This window comes from Macaca nemestrina, chromosome 6, assembly GCF_043159975.1.
Source record: "Macaca nemestrina isolate mMacNem1 chromosome 6, mMacNem.hap1, whole genome shotgun sequence".
Classification (NCBI taxonomy): domain Eukaryota; kingdom Metazoa; phylum Chordata; class Mammalia; order Primates; family Cercopithecidae; genus Macaca; species Macaca nemestrina.
The window spans coordinates 1,926,905-1,945,558 of NC_092130.1; the positions used below are offsets into that span (position 1 = coordinate 1,926,905).

Consider the following 18,654-nt stretch of genomic DNA (forward strand, 5'->3'; position numbering starts at 1 on the left):
TTCACTGTGGTCTCGATCTCCTGACCTTGTGATCCGCCCGCCTCGGCCTCCCAAAGTGCTGGGATTACAGGCTTGAGCCACCGCGCCCGGCCGGTAAATTGTTTTATTAAATGCTAGGTGCAGCCAAGGTTTGACTCCTTCCAGCATAATTAAGGGTGTGGTTAGTTCCATGTGTCCCCAGGCCACCAACTGGGAAGCAGCAAGTCAAATAGTTCTCAAAACCCAAAAGGCAGTTCATAACCTTCAAACATTTAGCAAGCTAGTACCTAACCTGAATAATTATTTTATTATTTTTATGTTTTATTTTTTTTGAGACTGAGTCTTGCTCTGTCGCCCAGGCTAGAGTGCAGTGTGGCGATCTCGGCTCACTGCAACCTCTGCCTCCCGGGTTCAAGAGATTTTCCTGTCTCAGCCTCCTGAGAAGCTGGGACTACAGGCACCTGACATCACGCCCAGCTAATTTTTGTATTTTTAGTAGAGACACAGTTTCACCATGTTGGCCAGGCTGGTCTCGAACTCCTAACCTTGTGATCTGCCCGCCTCGGCCTCCCAAAGTGCTGGGATTACATGTGTGAGCCACGGTGTCCAGTCTAACCTGCATAATTTATTAGTCCACCTATTTATATTTTGATGACATCCACTTTTTGCCAATAATCTTTAAGGCTATTTTTATTTCTTAAAGATTAGAGTCATGTGAATTGAAAAGTCTTCCCTTTAAAAAATATTTGATCTGGCTGGGCACGGTGGCTCATGCCTGTAATCCCAGCACTTTGGGAGGCCAAGGTGGGTGGATTACCTGAGGTCAGGAGTTCGAGGCCAGCCTGGCCAACATGGTGAAGCCCTGTCTCTACTAAAAATGCAAAAATTAGGCCAGGCATGGTTGCTCATGCCTGTAATCGCAGCACTTTGGGAGGCCGAGGTGGGCGGATCATGAGGTCAGGGGTTCGAGACCAGCCTGGCCATCATGGTGAAACCCCCGTCTCTACTAAAAATACAAAAATCAGCTGGGTGTAGTGGCGGGCGCCTGTAATATCAGCTCCTGGGGAGGTAGAGGCAGGAGAATCACTTGAACACAGGAGGCGGAGGTTGCAGTGAGCTGAGATCATGCCATTGTACTCCAGCCTGGGGCAACAGTGCAAGACTCTCTCTCAAAAATAAATACATAAAAATAAAAAATGGGCCGGGCGCGGTGGCTCAAGCCTGTAATCCCAGCACTTTGGGAGGCCGAGGCGGGCGGATCACGAGGTCAGGAGATCGAGACCATCCTGGCTAACACGGTGAAACCCCGTCTCTACTAAAAATACAAAAAACTAGCCGGGCGCGGTGGCGGGCGCCTGTAGTCCCAGCTACTCGGGAGGCTGAGGCAGGAGAATGGCGTGAACCCGGGAGGTGGAGCTTGCAGTGAGCTGAGATCCGGCCACTGCACTCCAGCCTGGGTGACAGAGCAAGACTCCATCTCAAAAAAAAAAATAAAAAAATAAAAAAATAAAAAAATAAAAAATGAAAACAAATTAGCCGGGCGTGGTAGCGTGCGCCTGCAGTCCCAGCTACTTGGGAGGCAGAGGCAGGAGAATCACTTGAACCCGGGAGGTGGAGGTTGCAGTGAGCTGAGATCGTGCCACTGCACTCCAGCCTGGGCAACAGAGTGAGACTATATCTCAAAAAAAAAAAGAAAAAAAAAAAAATTTGATCCAAGTTCTTGACTTCCTTTAGGCCAACTAATTAGAGCTCTTTTTATAGACATTACACACACAACACATACACAATTACACAGGCAGAATAAAACCCAGTCCGCACAAGATCCTTTGTTTGCCAATCTTTTATTTGGATCATTGGCCTCTGGGTGCTTTTAATCCCTGGGGTTCTATGAAGAAAACAGGTTTGTCGCAAAACAGGGTCTCTGGCACCTCCTGTTTTTCCCAAGGAGTCCGAGGTTATTAGAGCTTGAATATCTGCTTTTAATTAAGTTGACTTTTAACAATAGCACTCTTTAATACGGTCCTTTTAAAATTTATTACCCGACTTTACCCAGGCCAAATGGCCAATATTCCTGGCTTTCAAACTTTACTAAAGGCTCGGAAAAAGGAAACTCCAACGTGGTTCATGGAGGGGAGGGGAATCAACAAATAGCAAAAGGTCATGCAGATACCAAACCAGAAAAAACTCAGCTGGGAAGCCAGAATGAACTCTGAGACCCGGGAGGCTAAGCCATGCCTTGCCACAGGGTTACAGGCCATGTCCCCAAGGACATAAAACAAGATGGAGGCCTGCAGCAAAGTTTACTAGGGACCACACAGAAAGACACACAAAGCACACCAGATTGGCTACAGCTTAAGACCAAACTCATAAATCCTTTTTCACAATTAAAACTCCACAGAAAATATAAACGGTGATCCCCATTTTCCAGCCCAGCAAAACACCTTCCAAATGGAAAAAAAAAAAACTTGCTTAAAAGTCAACTTTTGGCAGGGGGGTGTGGTGGCTCACACCTGTAATCCCAGCACTTTGGGAGGCCGAGGTGGGCGGATCACGACATCAGGAACTTGACACCATCCTGGCCAACATGGTGAAACCCCGTCTCCACTAAAATACAAAAATTTAGCCGGGCGTGGCCACGGGCACCTGTAGTCCCAGCTACTCGGGAGGCTGAGGCAGGAGAATCGCTTGAACTCGGGAGGTGGAGCTTGCAGTGAGCCAAGATCGGGCCACTGCACTCCAGCCTGGGTGACACAGCGAGACTCTGTCTCAAAAAAAAAAAAAAAAAAAAGCGGGACGGGGTGGGGGCGGGCGGGTGCGGTGGCTCACGCCTGTAATCCCAGCACTTTGGGAGGCCGAGGCCAGCGGATCACTGAAGGGGTGGCCTGCCCCTCCACACCTGTGGGTGTTTCTCGTAAGGTGGAACGAGAGACTTGAGAAAAGAAATAAGACACAGAGACAAAGTATAGAGAAAGAAAAGCGGGGCCTAGGGGACCGGCGCTCAGCTTACAGAGGACCCACGCCGGCCCCGGTCTCTGAGTTCCCTTAGTATTTATTGATAATTATCTTTACCATCTTAAAGACAGGGGAGTGGCAGGACCATATAAACAAAGAAAAAAGAGGAAATCGGCAGTAAGACATACGAACAAAAACCTCTGTGACATGAATAAGTTCAAAGGACAAAGCTGTGCCTTGAGATGCATATGCAAACATCTCCATAAACCTTTTGGCAGCATAGTTTCAGTCTATCACATGGGGAGAAACCTTAGACAATACCTAGCTTATCTAGGAACAAAGTCACACCCTGCACGCCCAAAATCCATTAAACCTTGAGTTACCACAGCACATGTCTCTTGCAAGGACAAGGTTGGGGTTAGGGTCACAGACTAACAGCATCTCAAATACAGAACAAAATGGAGTCTCTTATGTCTACTTCTTTCTATATAGACACAGTAACAGGCTGATCTCTTTCTTTTTCCCCACAGATCACAAGGTCAGGAGATCCAGACCATCCTGGCTAACACAGTGAAACCTTGTCTCCACTAAAAATACAAAAAAATGAACTGGGCGTGGTGGCGGGCGCCTGTAGTCCTAGCTACTCGGGAGGCTGAGGCAGGAGAATGGCGTGAACCCAGGAGGTGGAACTTGCAGTGAGCCGAGATAGCGTCTCCAGCCTGGGCAACACAGGAAGACTCCATCTCAAAAAAAAAAAAAAAAAAAAAAAATCAACTTCTGACCTGGTGGGGAAAAGAAAAGAAAAAAGTTCAAAAATGCCTGGGGGCTGGATCACTACTGTAATCCCAGCACTTTGGGAGGCCGAGAAGGGTGGATCACCTGAGTTCAGGAGTTAGAGACCAGCCTGGCCAACATGGTGAAACCCCATCTCTACTAAAAATACAAAAATTAGCAAGGCATGGTGGTCCACACCTGTTATCCCACCTACTTGGGAGGAGGCTGAGACAGGAGGTTCCTTCGAACCCGGGAGACAGAGGTTGCAGTGAGCGGAAGTGGAGCCACTGCACTCCAGCCTGGGTGACAGAGAACCGCCCTTCGCTCATCTGTCCAGAAGGAAGGAAAACGCCGTGGAGACCAAGGCCGACCTTCCCGACCCCCGGGAACAACGGGGGTGGGGTCACAGTTTCCCATATCCTCCCCCTCAGAAGCCCGAAGATAAATAGGCTTAGAAAGAGAGGAAAAAGGCCGGGCGTGGTGGCTCACACCTGTAATCCCAGCACTTTGGGAGGCTGAGGCAGGTGGATCATGAGGTCAGGAGATCGAGACCATCCTGGCTAACACAGTAAAAACCCTGTCTCTACTAAAACTGCAAAAAAATTAGCCGGGCGTTGCCGCGGCTATCTGTAGTCCCAGCTACTCAGGAGGCTGAGGCAGGAGAATGGCGTGAACCTGGAAGGTGGAGCTTGCAGTGAGCCGAGATCGCGCTACTGTACTCCAGCTTGGGCGAAAGAGTCAGACTCCATCTCAAAAAAAAATAAAAAATAAAAAGAGAGAGGAAAGAAATTTCTTGGTTTGCATCTCACTCACCCTTTCTCAAGGCCCATGTTGCACGCCAAACTGTTGTAGGACTTTCTCCTTAGTTCAGCTAAAAGCCAGGTTCTTGTCCCGCAGCCATCAGAGATTAATCTCGCAGACGCTTTGAAGGGTGAGAAAAATGTAATTTATTGGGCAAGAGGGGAAAAAAGGGGAAACAGGGACTCTGAGAGAGTGCCGCTAGCTGGTCTCTCGCCTCACAGACAGAATCCCAGATTCCACCCAGAACAGAAGAGGCCAAGCTCCTCCCCAGCAGAGTGGGAGCTTCTGTGGCTCCACCCAGTTCTTTCAGTGCTTCAGCAGGTGGGAGTTTCTCCGGGACCCCTTTATACTTGGCTGTCTCACTTGGATTACAGGTGTAGGCCACAGTGCCCAGCTGACTCACTTTTTTTTTTTTCCTTAAAAAAATTGTTGGCCTGGCCAAGTGCAGTGGCTCACGCTTGTAATCCCAGCACTTTGGGACGCCGAGGCGGGGCGATCACGAGGTCAGGAGATAGAGACCACGGTGAAACCCCCTCTCTACTAAAAATTAATTTGCCGGGCATGGTGGCGGGGCCTGTAGTCACAACTACTCAGGAGGCTGAGGCAGGAGAATGGCGTGAACCCGGGAGGCGGAGCTTGCAGGAGGCGAGATAGCGCCACTGGGCTCCAGCCTGGGTGACAGAGCGAGACTCCATCTCAAAAAAAAAAAAAAAAAAATTGTTGGCCCGCAGACACATGAAAAAATGCTCATCATCACTGGCCATCAGAGAAATGCAAATCAAAACTACAATGAGATACCATCTCACACCAGTTCGAATGGCTATCATTAAAAAGTCAGGAAACAACAGGTGCTGGAGAGGATAAGGAGAAATAGGAACACTTTTACACTGTCGGTGGGACTGTAAACTAGTTCAACCATTGTGGAAGACGGTGTGGTGATTCCTCAATGATCTAGAACTAGAAATACCATTTGACCCAGCCATCCCATTACTGGGTATATACCCAAGGGATTATAAATAATGCAGGTATAAAGACACATGCCCACATATGTTTATTGCGGCACTATTCACAATAGCAAAGACTTGGAACCAACCCAGATGTCCATCAGTGACAGACTGGATTAAGAAAATGTGGCACATATACACCATGGAATCCTATGCAGACATAAAAAAGGATGAGTTCGTGTCCTTTGTAGGGACATAGATGAAGCTGGAAAACGTCATTCTGAGCAAACTATCATAAGGACAGAAAACCAAACACCGCATGTTCTCACTCTTAGGTGGGAGTTGAACAATGAGAACACTTGGACACAGGAAGGGGAACATCACACACCAGGGCCTGTCGTGGGGTGGGGGGGGGGGGGGGGGAGGGATAGCATTAGGAGATACACCTAATGTAAATGATGAGTTAATGGGTACAGCACACCAACATGGCACATGTATACATACATAACAAACCTGCATGTTGTGCACATGTACCCTAGAACTTAAAGTATAATAAAAAATAAAAATAAATTAAAATTAAAATAAAAAAAAAATTGTTGGCCCGGCACGCTCACGCCTGTAATCCCAGCACTCTGGGAGGCCGAGGCAGGCGGATCACCTGAGGTCAGGAGTTGGAGACCAACCTGGCCAACATGGTGAAACCCCATCTCTACTAAAAATACAAAAATTAGGTTGGGCGCCCCTGGTGGCTCACACCTGTAATCCCAGCACTTTGGGAGGCTGAGGCAGGCGGATCACCTGAGGTCAGGAGTTCGAGACCAGTCTGACCAACATGGTGAAAGCCTGTCTCTGCTAAAAATACAAAAATTAGCTGGGCATGGTGGCATATGCCTGTAATCCCAGCTACTCAGGCAGGTGAGGCAGGAGAATCGCTTGAACTCAGGAGGCGGAGGTTGCAGTGAGCCAAGATTGCCTGACTGCACTCCAGCCTGGGCCACGGAGCAAGATTCCGTTTCAAAAAAAAAAAAAAGGCCAGGCACGGTGGCTCATGCCTGTAATCCCAGTACTTTGGGAGGCCAATGTGGGTGGATCACGAGGTCAAGAGTTTGAGACCAGACTGACCAACATGGTGAAACCCCACCTCTACTAAAACTACAAAAAAATTAGCTGGGTGTGGTGGGGCGCGCCTGTAATCCCAGCTACTTAGGAGGATGAGGCAGGAGAATTCCTTGAACCTGGGAGGCAGAAGTTGCAGTGAGTCGAGATTATGCCCCTGCACTCCAGCCTGGGCAACAGAGCGAGACTCCATCTTTAAAAACAAAACAAAAAAGGCCGGGCGTGGTGGCTCACACCTGTAATCCCACTACTTTGGGAGGCTGAAGCAGGTGGATCACGAGGTCAGGAGATCGAGACCATCCTGGCTAACATGGTGAAACCCCGTCTCTACTAAAAAATACAAAACATTAGCCGGGTGTGGTGCCGTTGGCCTGTAGTCCCAGCTACTCGGGAGCCTGAGGCAGGAGAATGGCGTGAACCCGGGAGGCGGAGCTTGCAGTCAGCCTAGATCAGGCCACTGCACTCCAGCCTGGGCGACAAGGCAAGACTCTGTCTCAAAAATAAATAAATAAATAAATATTTTAAAAATTACCAAAAAAAATCCAAAAACAATTGTTTAAAAAATTTTAATTTTATAGAGATGAGGTGTCACTATGTTGCCCAGGTTGGTCTCGAACTGGTGAGCTCAAATGATCCTCCCGCCTTAGCTTCTCAAAGTGCTGGGACTACAGGCATGAGCCACCACACCGGGCCTGGGTGACTAAGTTTTAACGTTAAGTAACTCATTAACAATTTCTAAGGCCCTTTATGCCACAGCCTAAGTGAAAAGCCATTATCCTTTGCCACACATAGAAGACACCTGTGAAAACACGAGTTTCCTCTAGAAGGCGCCTACAAGTCCCAGTCTCTAGTTCGGAATGTTCCAGGAGCACTGAATGGGGAGCCCTGTCCTTTAACACTGGGCCTCAGGATCCAGCCCACCTCGGCCTCTGGCTCGGCCACCCACTTCTTGGCATCAATCTCTCTGTGGGAGAATTGTCCAGACCCGTAGAAGCTCCCGATTCCACCCAGCCCCAGGTGTGGGCCGGGGCTGGACTAGGAAGACAAAGCTGCATTCACTCCCAGTCTGAGTCCAGCCCCTCAGGCCTCCCCCGAGCGGGCGGGGCAGAGGTCCCTGCAGCCTCCACCCGGAACCGGGCCCCTAGGACTGGGAGGTCCAAGCTGGGAGCGGGCCAGGCGCTGCCCAAAGTCTTAAAAAAAAAAAAAAAAAAAAAAAAGAAAAAAAATTAGCCGGACGCCTGTAATCCCGGCTACTCCGGAGGCTGAGATCGCAGTGAGCCGAGATCGCGCCATTGCACTCCAGCCTGGGCGACAGAGCGAGACTCTGTCTCAAAAAAAAAAACCCACAAAAATCCGAAGGCGTGGGCCCCTATCAAGAGCCGGCTGGGCTGCGCGGGGCGAGGTGGCCGCTGCACCACCGGGAGCAGGGCCCGTTGCTCCCGTAAGCGGCGCGCTTGGGCCGCCACTGTCCCGGGAAGCCGGTCCGGTTCTGGGCTGGTCATTCCTCTGCACCCACGAGCATTGGCCCTGATTCCCCCTAGAACGGCCCATTGTTCCCGCCTCCCGGGCCCCTGCGCATCTCAGTCCCGCGCCCCAGAGGAAGCTCCTGAGCGGGAAAGCGCCCTGGGCGGCGCCGAAGGCAACGGTGGCTCCCGGCTCCAAGCGCCCAGTCCCCTCCAAGCGCCCAGTCCCCCGCGCCACCCAGAGCCCCTCACGCTCGGGAAACAGCCCAGAGAACGTGCGAGTTGGGTCGGGGTCCGCGCGCGGAGGAGATGTTGCCGAGAAGAGTACCTGGGCCCGAGATCGCCGCCCCCGCCGGCTGCGGTCGACCCGCACTCCCACTCCGGCCTTACCTGAGGCCGACTCGCACGAGCCCAAGCGGGGCTGAGGGAGCCGGTCGGGATCGCGGGCGCCGGCCCCCACCCCGCCCCTCGCGGCGCCGGCGGCGGCGGTGCTGCGGCCCCTTTAAATCCGGGCCGCCCCGCCCTGCGCCGTCGACTCCGCGGCGGCCCCAGATCCAGGCCCCAGATCCAGGCCGGGCCGCGGCTCTCGCCGCCCAGCCCAGCCCAGCCCGGCCTGGCCCGGCCCTGCCGCGGAGGCGAGGCCGCCAGTGTCCCGCGCCCCTGATACCTGCAGTGAGCCTGATATCTGCCTCTGCTCCTCTGAGCCTGTTCCTTTTCCCTGAGTACAGGGCACAAAGCTTGCGCCCTGAGAAGCGGCAGGCGCGCTCCCCGGCCCGGTCCCTGCCCGGCCCCGGCCCCCCCGCCCCTCCCCGCCCCGGGGCCGGGGCCCCTGCAGCCGCCGCCTTCCGACCCCTGCGCCCCGGCCCCGGTTCCCCGGGCCATGCAGCCTCGGCCCCGCGGGCGCCCGCCGCGCATCGGAGGAGATGAGGCTCCGCAATGGCACCTTCCTGACGCTGCTGCTCTTCTGCCTGTGCGCCTTCCTCTCGCTGTCCTGGTACGCGGCACTCAGCGGCCAGAAAGGTAAGCGCGACCCCCGCCCGGCCGGCCCGGCCCGCACCTGGCGCACCTGGGCGTCGGCGGCGGGAGCGGGCCCGGCGGTGGCCGCGGGAGGCGGCCGGAAGCCGACGCAGGCGCCCCTTCCCCGCCCGGGCGGCGCGGAGGACGCCCCTCCCACCCTCCCCCACTTGTTTGCTGCTGGAGCCGCGGCGTCCTCCTCGGGCCCGGGCTGCGCCTGCCCGCCCAGCGCTGGCCGCGCCCGTGGGTGCCCCGGACCGGACTCCGCGGGCGCAGCTGAGCTGGGGACCCGTGGGGGTCTCGGCACAGACCCAAGGTCACAGAGGTCCCGGAACGCCAGCCACAGCCACTTGGGCAGGACCTGGGCCGGCGTGAGGGACACAGGCGCGAGGGCACCGCTAGGCGGTCAGGCATCCCCCCACCCGCCCTCCCCCGACCCTGCCTCCCGCAGCCCCGCGCCGGCCTGGGCGACCCCGGCGTGACACCCGGTCCTGGGTCTCCCTCGCCGACCCCCGGGCGCCCGGAACGCCTCGGCAGCATCCGGCCTATGGGAGCGGGGGAGGGAGGGAGAGGCGTCCTGAGCCAGCCCGGCCACTGCTGCCCTGCGCTCCTGTGCGGCCCCAGCCCCTCCCCCGCACCCCGAGCTTCCCGGGCTGGCCCCCGCCCTCCGCGTCCGCCCAGCGCTCTTGCAGGCGGAGGGTGCAGACCGACCCCCGCCCCCCGCCCCCCTGACCGGTCTTGGCGATGGTGGGGCCGAGTAGGGCCTGAGCCCTCCAGCGAGGCGCTCTTCCCCTAGCCTGGAGGTTCCGGGAGAGTGGCCTCCTGCCTGCCTGCCTGCTGGAGGCCTAAGCGGGCTGAGGCCACCTGCCCCCTTGGCCTCCCTGCCACCTGCTTCCCTGTTTCCCTGTCCCGGAGCGCCACCCCAGAGAGGCTGAGGAGGCTGGGAGGACCTGGACCCTTCCGGACCCTCCGAGCCTCAGCTACCCTCACCGAGCTCTGCCAGCGCGCCCGCCTGCCGCACTTGTTCTGTCAGAGCAGAGGCCTGGGCTGGCCTTGGGGCTCCAGGGCCAGAGCCCCATCACCCAGGGACTCTGCGGGGAGACTGCAGGACAGGGGAGGGAGGGCTGGGGCAGAGGCCCCGGTGGTGGCGTATATTATCAAGGGCAGGCATGACCGGGGCAGAATTTTCTGTAGGTAGGGTGTGTCACCTGGGGAAGGACATTCTGGGTCCTTGGCAGGGTGACTAGCAGACTGGCATGAAGGCCTAGGTGGGGCCTTATCTGAAGGGCTGGGGCACACTCTTCCAGTCGTGGGTAGAGCCATGAGCCCTTGCCCTTTGTCCTCAGCCAGTGTGTGTCTCCCACAGCAGCCACATGCCGCCAGATTGATGTCAGGAGCCACCTCTGCAAGCCTGGCTTACCACAGGGAGCCAGTCTCCAGGACAGCAGAGTGAGGGAGAGGCGCTGGCTCCGTGGGACCCGCTGTGCCTGGGGGCATCCGGGAGGCTGGCTCTTTGAGGGCCTGGGGAACAGGAGAGCTAAGAAGGGGAGCACTTAGATTCAAGGACCCAGCCCCTAGGGGAGGGAAGCCTAAGGATCCTGTGAGGCATGAGTAGGGGGTGACCTAGGCCTGCCTTGTTGAGGGGCTGTCACTGTTTCTGTGGTGACTCAGTGAAGCTAGGAATCCAGGCTATTATGTGAACCCATCTCATTGTCACATGTAGAAAGTCTGTCTTAAGCCCCTGGTGAAACCAGGCTTAGCCAGTCTGAGGCCAAATTGGGACCTGGCCTCCACTTTGCAGCCAGCGGGGGTCCAGGAACTTGAGGGAAGAACCCAGGAAGTGGAATCTGCAGAGAAGGAAGGAGGTGGGCAGGGAACCAGAGAGGAAGGACAGCAGGTGCCTGCGTCATTCTGGAAGCCCAAGGTCAAGCCCAGGACGGCCTCTTTAGACTAATGCAAAATGGACCCTGGAGAAGGGTTTGGGGCCCAGTTTCATATCTGGCCTGTGGAGCAGCTCTGCCAGCACTCAAACTGTGGCCTTCAGCCAAGCACCTGCTGAGGATCTGCCCAGGGAGGCAGACCCTTGCGGGCGGCCCAGGGTCTCAGCCACACAGCTCTCCCAGCCTCCAGGCTGTCCCCCTCCCCAGGCCTGGACCTCAGCAATGATGGACACCCTCCTTGACTCCTAGGAGGGTGCAGGGTCTGGAGAGGAGACAGACATCTGCCGCACACATGCATGGTGACAGCAGACTGTTAACGGGCGTGATACCTGCCCATGCCCCTCTGATCCTGTTCCTTTTCCCTGAATACAGGGCACAAAGGTTGTGCCCCAGCTTGGCTCTTTAATCTTTTCCCAACCAAGAGGGAAGCAGGGGGAACTGTGGTTTGCGGGCCTCAGGGTGTCCTAATGACTCGCCTCCAGGGAGGGTTACACAGCCTCCAGGCCTCATTGCTGCTGTTCTTAACAATGTGGCCCTGAGGCAGGAAGGTATGGCAGGGGCTCCCAGGCTGGCCCCTCTCCTCACCTGAGCTGCCTCCCCAGCTCCTGAAGGTTAGAGGGTGTCAGCATGGCTTGGCAGAGCCCTGGCATGGGGCCTGGCCCATGGGGAGGCAGTCACAGAGTTCGACCCACAGTTGAGGGCCAGGCGGGTGGGGGAGCTGGCAGGCGGGGGAGGCTGCCCAGGGCCAGGGCCTGCAGTGTGAAGGGAAATGACAGAAGGGTTGGTGTAGGTGGGAGCCTGTGGGTCCCTTTACCTCCTGGTAAACAGGACCTGGGGGAGAGGGGAGGCCCCTAGGAAGGAAGCCAGGGTAAGGAGCAGGCTGTTTCCAGGGTGATTCAGGCAGCGTCACCCACCACTGCCCACCCAGCCTGTCCATCTGAGGCAGTCATGTGGGACAGAGAAAGCCAGGGTGGGGCTCGGGGATGGGCAGTGGCTGTAAGTAGGCAAGCGGGGACTGGCATCTAGGCAGGAGGGAGGCACACCTGCAGGTGCAGGTGGCTCTGAACCCACTCCTGATGGCTCTGTAGGCCTCTGCACCTCCAGTCCCATCCCTGTGGGCAACCGCTGCCTACACCTCGGTGTCGCCCAGCAATGGGTGAGTGTTGGGGGTAGCCAGCTCTGCATTCAAAGGGTCAGGTTTCCAGGGTAACCTAGCCCCTGAGCCCAGCGTGGAGCCTGGCAGATCCGGTAATCTGACTCCCCCTTCCCTCCCGCCAGGGCCTGTCCAGAGGCTCCACTTGGCCTCAGCCTTAGCCCCAGAGAGGCAGGGTGTGGGAGGGCGGGGGCTAGCTTCTTGGGTAAGAGATGCCTCAGGGAAGATCCACTTGGCTCCCTGCTCCTTACACCTTTCCCTCCTGCCCAGGTCCACCCCTTCCTATTCCCTGGTCGCTTGGCACTTCGACCTCCTGCCTCTGCTTTGGAAAGGGGTGTGTCCTGAGGTGACTGGACTTTGCCTGATCATGACCTTGATCATGCACAAGGCCGCTGGCGGGGTGAGGCCATCCCACGGAACTCTGGGGTCTGTGAACCCACCAAGGATCAAGGAATGGAAGAGCTATCTGTGGGTAGAGGGAGTTCTGTCAGGCGTCTTAAACTTGGAGACTTGGAAACATAAGGCCTTGCAGGCCACATAGGTTTTCAGAGGCTCGCCTGGCAGAGGCCCTGAGCGTACTTCCGCAGGGACTGTGGGCACCCAGCCACCGGGAGGTTGTTGATCTCAGTCTTGCTCACTGGTCCCTGCCAGACTGGTGGTGCCTCTCTACTGTCGGGCAGCCCTACCTGTGTGCTGCCCCATCTGCCTACAGCCCTCATGCCTGGGCCCAGCTGGAGCTTCTGACATGGGTCCCCTGGGGGGGCATGCAGACCCTTCAGGGTGCCCCAGGCACAGCACAGGTCTCCAGAGACACAGGCACCAGAGCATTCAGAGCTAGTCCCCTCGCTGCTGTTGACTGTCCTTGAGCAATGAAGTGAGGTGGGCTCCTGGAACTGCAGCAGCCACCCCCGGGGCCATTGTGAGGCTAACAATCCAGGGCAAGGTGGGCAACCAGCGACTGCCACGAGGACAGTGAAGAACTAGCACCAGGACCTTGGGTATCCCATGCCCTGGAAGGAGCATGTGCTGCAAAAAGCAAGAGTGGGCTTTGGAGGCCAACGGACAGAGCGGCTTCGGTCTGAGGCTGTTCCAGCCCTTGCTTAGGATCCACCTACCTAGGTCTGGAAATTGTATTCCCACTTTAGACGCCTCCTCAGAGAATAAAATAACCCCGGGAAGAGGGCAAATTCCCCTGGTTTTCTCCCCACAAGCATTCGTGTCAGTGTAATTTCAGAGTGACCCCAGCTGTCTCACGTGTGGCAGGCACGAGAACAGATGTAAATGAGCTGTTGCACAGATGGGCACCCAGATGTGTGCGCTGGCACTAAAGGGGCCCTAGGGCGGCTCTAGACTGCCCCCTCGTGACGGCTTGCGTACCACCTGCAGGCGACGTTGTGGACGTTTACCAGCGGGAGTTCCTGGCGCTGCGCGATCGGTTGCACGCAGCTGAGCAGGAGAGCCTCAAGCGCTCCAAGGAGCTCAACTTGGTGCTGGACGAGATCAAGAGGGCCGTGTCGGAAAGGCAGGCGCTGCGAGACGGAGACGGCAATCGCACCTGGGGCCGCCTAACAGGTGAGGTCTGGGGCGGGAGGGGGAAAAGGCGGGGGTGGGCTGGTTGTAGGCTCCCTGGTCTCAGTCCCGATCCTTCACGACCCACCCAGAGGACCCCCGATTGAAGCCGTGGAACGGCTCACACCGGCACGTGCTGCACCTGCCCACCGTCTTCCACCACCTGCCACACCTGCTGGCCAAGGAGAGCAGTCTGCAGCCCGCGGTGCGCGTGGGCCAGGGCCGCACAGGAGGTAGGGGCGTGGGCAGGGAGGAGCATGGGGTAGGGGTGGCGGGTTCCCCCCGCGCCCTTCCCAGCGTCGCGCCTCCGTCCCCCATAGTGTCGGTGGTGATGGGCATCCCGAGCGTGCGGCGCGAGGTGCACTCGTACCTGACTGACACTCTGCACTCGCTCATCTCCGAGCTGAGCCCGCAGGAGAAGGAGGACTCGGTCATCGTGGTGCTGATCGCTGAGGCAAGTGAGCCAGGACGCGGGGTTGGGGGACATTCGGAGGAGCCCCCTGGGTATAGAACTGACAGCAGGAGCCATTCGGGAGGAGAAAGCTGTGGGAAGTTCAGTTGCTAGTTTCGTTCGCAAATGTTCCGAGATAGAAAGTTGAAAAGAAGGGGCTTCCTGGCGCCCTCTACCCCTAGGCACACCCCTCGCCCCACCCTTGGCCATGCCAGTCCCAAAGGGAAAGGGCTGTCTCTGGGGGTGCCCTTGCTCTGCTCTCAGCACAGCAGGCTCGCTACCTCCACGTGGGGGGCATCTGAAGCCATGCCCCTTCTCCAAGCCCTTCCAGGCCTTTTGGGGCAGCGGCAGCACTAAGGGAGGTGCTTGGTCTCCCCACAGACCGACTCACAGTACACTTCGGCAGTGACAGAGAACATCAAGGCCTTGTGAGTACTGGTGGCCCCAGAGAGCTGGTGGCAGGAGGGCTCTCTGCGGGGTGTTGTGCTGGCAGGTTCCTGCCTCCCCGTAGGTAGCGCCTTTCCTATCTTGTGGGGAGGCAGGGACCTGGTGGGGGAGGAGTGGGTGTGCAGAGTGGCCCAGCCCCTGTGGAGCCCCTGGAGGCTGCGTAGGGACTGGGCCTTCCCGTCCCCCAGGTTCCCCACAGAGATCCATTCTGGGCTCCTGGAGGTCATCTCACCCTCCCCCCACTTCTACCCTGACTTCTCCCGCCTCCGAGAGTCCTTTGGGGACCCCAAGGAGAGAGTCAGGTACTAGCACTCCCCCGTAGCCCCAGCAGCCTGCCCGCCTGTGCTGGGAACCCATCTACTGGTATCTGATTCCAGGGCGTTTCCCTGCAGTGCCCTGAATTCTCCACGGGAGGACCTGCGCATGGGGGTGGGGGGACAGAGGCTACCCACCCAGCGGCTTCTCCGTGGAGCCACACTGGAGGGGGAGGGGTCTGAGCTCCTGAGGCCCCGCCCTGGCCCGCAGGTGGAGGACCAAACAGAACCTCGATTACTGCTTCCTCATGATGTACGCGCAGTCCAAAGGCATCTACTACGTGCAGGTCAGCCCCAAGCCCTGCGCTGCCCTGCGCTGCCCTGCCCTGCTATGGGTCTCGTCCATCTGGGTGCCCTTCCTGAGCCCCAGCCCCTCTCTGCTCACCCTGCAGCTGGAGGATGACATCGTGGCCAAGCCCAACTACCTGAGCACCATGAAGAACTTTGCACTGCAGCAGCCTTCAGAGGACTGGATGATCCTGGAGTTCTCCCAGCTGGGCTTCATTGGTGTGCCCCTCCCCTAACCTGACCGTGCCTTTGAGTCCCACCCACCTCTGCCATCCTCTCCCAGTCCCACGCTGAGTCCGCTATGAGCCTTTGCCCAGGTGGGGCCCTGCCTGGTGTGCGTGCTGCAGCCCCGCCTGGCCTGTTCCCATTGCCTGTGCATCAGCCATATCTGGCCTCACCACCTGTCTGCCCCCTTGTGCTCACACCTGCCTGAAGCCTGCCCTGGGTTTGCTGTGGGACTCTCGGGGGCACCCTGCAGGGAGAAAGGAAGTACGGCGGAGCAGCACTGCCCACTCAGGCCCCCTTCCTACCAGGCAAGATGTTCAAGTCGCTGGACCTGAGCCTGATTGTAGAGTTCATCCTCATGTTCTACCGGGACAAGCCCATTGACTGGCTCTTGGACCATATTCTGTGGGTGAAAGTCTGCAACCCTGAGAAGGATGCGGTGAGCAAGAGCTGGAGGGACTGGCAGGGGCAGGGCCAAGGGGCAGGCAGCCTCCAGCACAAACTGTCCCTGTCCTTATATCTGATCACATAAGAGAGGGCACTGTCAACTGTGGGAGGGCCCTGGTAGCCTCCAGGAGAGGCCGTGTGGAGGAAGGAGGGCTCAGCCGAGTCCTGGGGTGTCGCCCGCCCTCCACAGAAGCACTGTGACCGGCAGAAGGCCAACCTGCGGATCCGCTTCAAGCCGTCCCTCTTCCAGCATGTGGGCACTCACTCCTCGCTGGCTGGCAAGATCCAGAAACTGAAGGTGGGCTGCACTGCACGCTCTCCCTATGCCGGGGTCCAGGTCGGGGCCCATGCCATCACTGCTGTCCCTCCTCTGCTGCAGGACAAGGACTTTGGAAAGCAGGCGCTGCGGAAGGAGCATGTGAACCCGCCAGCAGAGGTGAGCACGAGCCTGAAGACATACCAGCACTTCACCCTGGAGAAGGCCTACCTGCGCGAGGACTTCTTCTGGGCCTTCACCCCTGCCGCGGGGGACTTCATCCGCTTCCGCTTCTTCCAGCCCCTAAGACTGGAGCGGTCAGTGCCAGCGCCTGGGTCTGCGATGGGGGGCGGGGCTGGGTGGCCCCTAGGGGTGGGCTCCACCAGCAAAGCAACCTCACATTCCTCAGTGTCCTCATCTGAAGTGGGCCTCCTAGCGGTAGCTACCTTGTGAGGACTAAGTCAGGCAGCCCTTAGGAGCTCAGCCATGTTTCACCTCACCATCCTCCCAGAGGAAGGCCCTGATCTCCTTGCACAGCCTGACAGCTGCCTGGGGGCCCCGGTGCAGGCCTGGCCTTTCTCTGCTGGGCGCTGGCTGCTGTACTGGAGCACTGCCCCTGCACAGCTCACAGGCCTGCCTGGCCGCAGGTTTTTCTTCCGCAGTGGGAACATCGAGCACCCGGAGGACAAGCTCTTCAACACGTCTGTGGAGGTGCTGCCCTTCGACGTAAGTGCGGTAGGGTGTGGTGTGCATTGAGGTCGGGCCTCCCGCAGCCACCTGCTTCAGCCCTTGGTTCTGCCCCTAGAACCCTCAGTCGGACAAGGAGGCCCTGCAGGAGGGCCGCACCGCCACCCTCCGGTACCCTCGGAGCCCCGACGGCTACCTCCAGATTGGTGGGTAGGGGGCTGGGGGAGAGCGTGGGCTGGGGTTCGGGGACACCCTCTCAGCGCTGCCCTCCCCCAGGCTCCTTCTACAAGGGAGTGGCAGAGGGAGAGGTGGACCCAGCCTTCGGCCCTCTGGAAGCGCTGCGCCTCTCGATCCAGACGGACTCCCCTGTGTGGGTGATTCTGAGCGAGGTGAGGCCGGGCAGGGCCAGGCCAGGCGCGGGGAGTAGCCAGAGAGACCCTGGCGGAGCTCAGAGGCCCTGCTGACCCTGGGTCCGGCTCTTCCAGATCTTCCTGAAAAAGGCCGACTAAGCTGCGGGCTTCTCCCTGTGGCCAGCCCTGAAGTCCACGTTTCTGGGGATGTCGTCACTGCCGTCCCCGGAGGGCCAGATACGGCCCCGCCCGAAGGGTTCTGCCTGGCGCCGGGCTTGGGCCAGCCTGGGGTCCGCCGCTGGCCCGGAGGCCCTAGGAGCTGGTGCTGCCCCCGCCCGCCGGGCCGCGGAGGAGGCAGGCGGCCCCCACACTGTGCCTGAGGCCCGGAACCGTTCGCACCCGGCCTGCCCCAGTCAGGCCGTTTTAGAAGAGCTTTTTCTTGGGCGCCCGCTGTCTCTGGCGCGAACACTGGAATGCATATACTACTTTATGTGCTGTGTTTTTTATTCTTGGATACATTTGATTTTTTCACGTAAGTCCACATATACTTCTATAAGAGCGTGACTTGTAATAAAGGGTTAATGAAGTGTGTGCCTCCAATGTGAACGCCCTGGACATCTCCCTCTGCCCCTGCGCCTGGCTTCATTTGTCTGGTCTGTGCCCCAACGTGCCAACTAAGCCCGGCACTGGGCCTCCCCACCCAGCATCAGCAGCGACCTTGCCTTGCTAAGTCAAGGACCCAGCCTGGCCTGCAGGCGCAGTGCCACCTCGGCGCCACCTCACCCCCGTTCCTAAGATCAGGCCGCAAAGGCAGTAATTCACTGGTGAAAGCAGCTCAGAATCCGGGACCACAATACCCACAGCAAGTCCCCCGATGCCTCCCCCATGTCCAAGGCCTGCCATGAGGCCTTCCCTTAGCTCCTCAAGCTGAAGGCATTTCCCAGCCTCCTTGTTCCCCTCCGTGTGTCTCAGCTTGGTCCTCATCCTGGGTCCCCGACACCCTCCTCTGGCACGTTAGGGTCTCCCGCTCACCTCAGGGCCTTTGCACACACCGTTGCCCCTGCTTGGCAAGCTCTCCTTTCTCCGTTTCTCCTGCATACTCGGCTAAAAGTCACTGTTTTGTGGGCCTCCCCTGGATCCCCAAGCCTTCTGGACATCTCCTTGAGACAACCTGTCACTGACTCACTATGTTCCCATGGTGCCCGCAGCTCTGCGGACCTGGGAGGGCTGCCCTGAATACCTACAGTTAACAAGGGGGACCCAGTGCTGACCAAAAGGCCCCTGCCCTCACCCGGGGAGAGATCCACAGGCTGTGGGTGGCACTGCAGCTGCACAGCTAGTTGCTGGGCCCCGCGCCTGCAGGCTAGTGTCAGCTGCGAAGGCCAGGGAACGAGGGACTGGGTGGCTGAGAGTCAGGAGAGGGGAGGCCCCTGAGGAGGGGGACCGGTGAGGAGACCGCTGAGCGCTAGCTGGGTGAACCCCGG

At 58.0% G+C, this 18,654-nt stretch overlaps 2 protein-coding genes across 3 annotated transcripts in view; one reads left to right on the plus strand and one right to left on the minus strand.

The window, feature by feature from the left end:
• LOC105483997 (sequestosome 1) overlaps nucleotides 1-8,995 on the minus strand; it is a 39,949-nt gene extending 30,954 nt beyond the window's left edge. Inside the window, exon 1 of one of the 2 annotated variants that reach the window (XM_011745117.3) lies at nucleotides 8,973-8,995. The gene's annotated coding sequence lies outside the window, so the exon portion shown is untranslated. Of the gene's footprint in view, nucleotides 1-4,518; nucleotides 4,628-8,972 lie in introns of those variants that run through there. The other variant, XM_011745116.3, reaches the window with a different exon arrangement.
• On the plus strand, nucleotides 8,639-17,757 carry LOC105483996 (alpha-1,3-mannosyl-glycoprotein 4-beta-N-acetylglucosaminyltransferase B). Its single transcript, XM_011745112.3, has 15 exons — nucleotides 8,639-9,049; nucleotides 13,523-13,708; nucleotides 13,798-13,938; nucleotides 14,026-14,159; nucleotides 14,538-14,584; nucleotides 14,792-14,905; nucleotides 15,129-15,204; nucleotides 15,310-15,424; nucleotides 15,739-15,869; nucleotides 16,068-16,175; nucleotides 16,257-16,450; nucleotides 16,781-16,859; nucleotides 16,939-17,026; nucleotides 17,097-17,209; nucleotides 17,306-17,757. Exons 1-15 carry the CDS (start codon nucleotides 8,953-8,955, stop codon nucleotides 17,327-17,329), a joined length of 1,647 nt encoding a protein of 548 aa, XP_011743414.1. The 5' UTR covers nucleotides 8,639-8,952; the 3' UTR covers nucleotides 17,330-17,757.
• The last annotated feature ends 897 nt before the right edge of the window (nucleotides 17,758-18,654 follow it).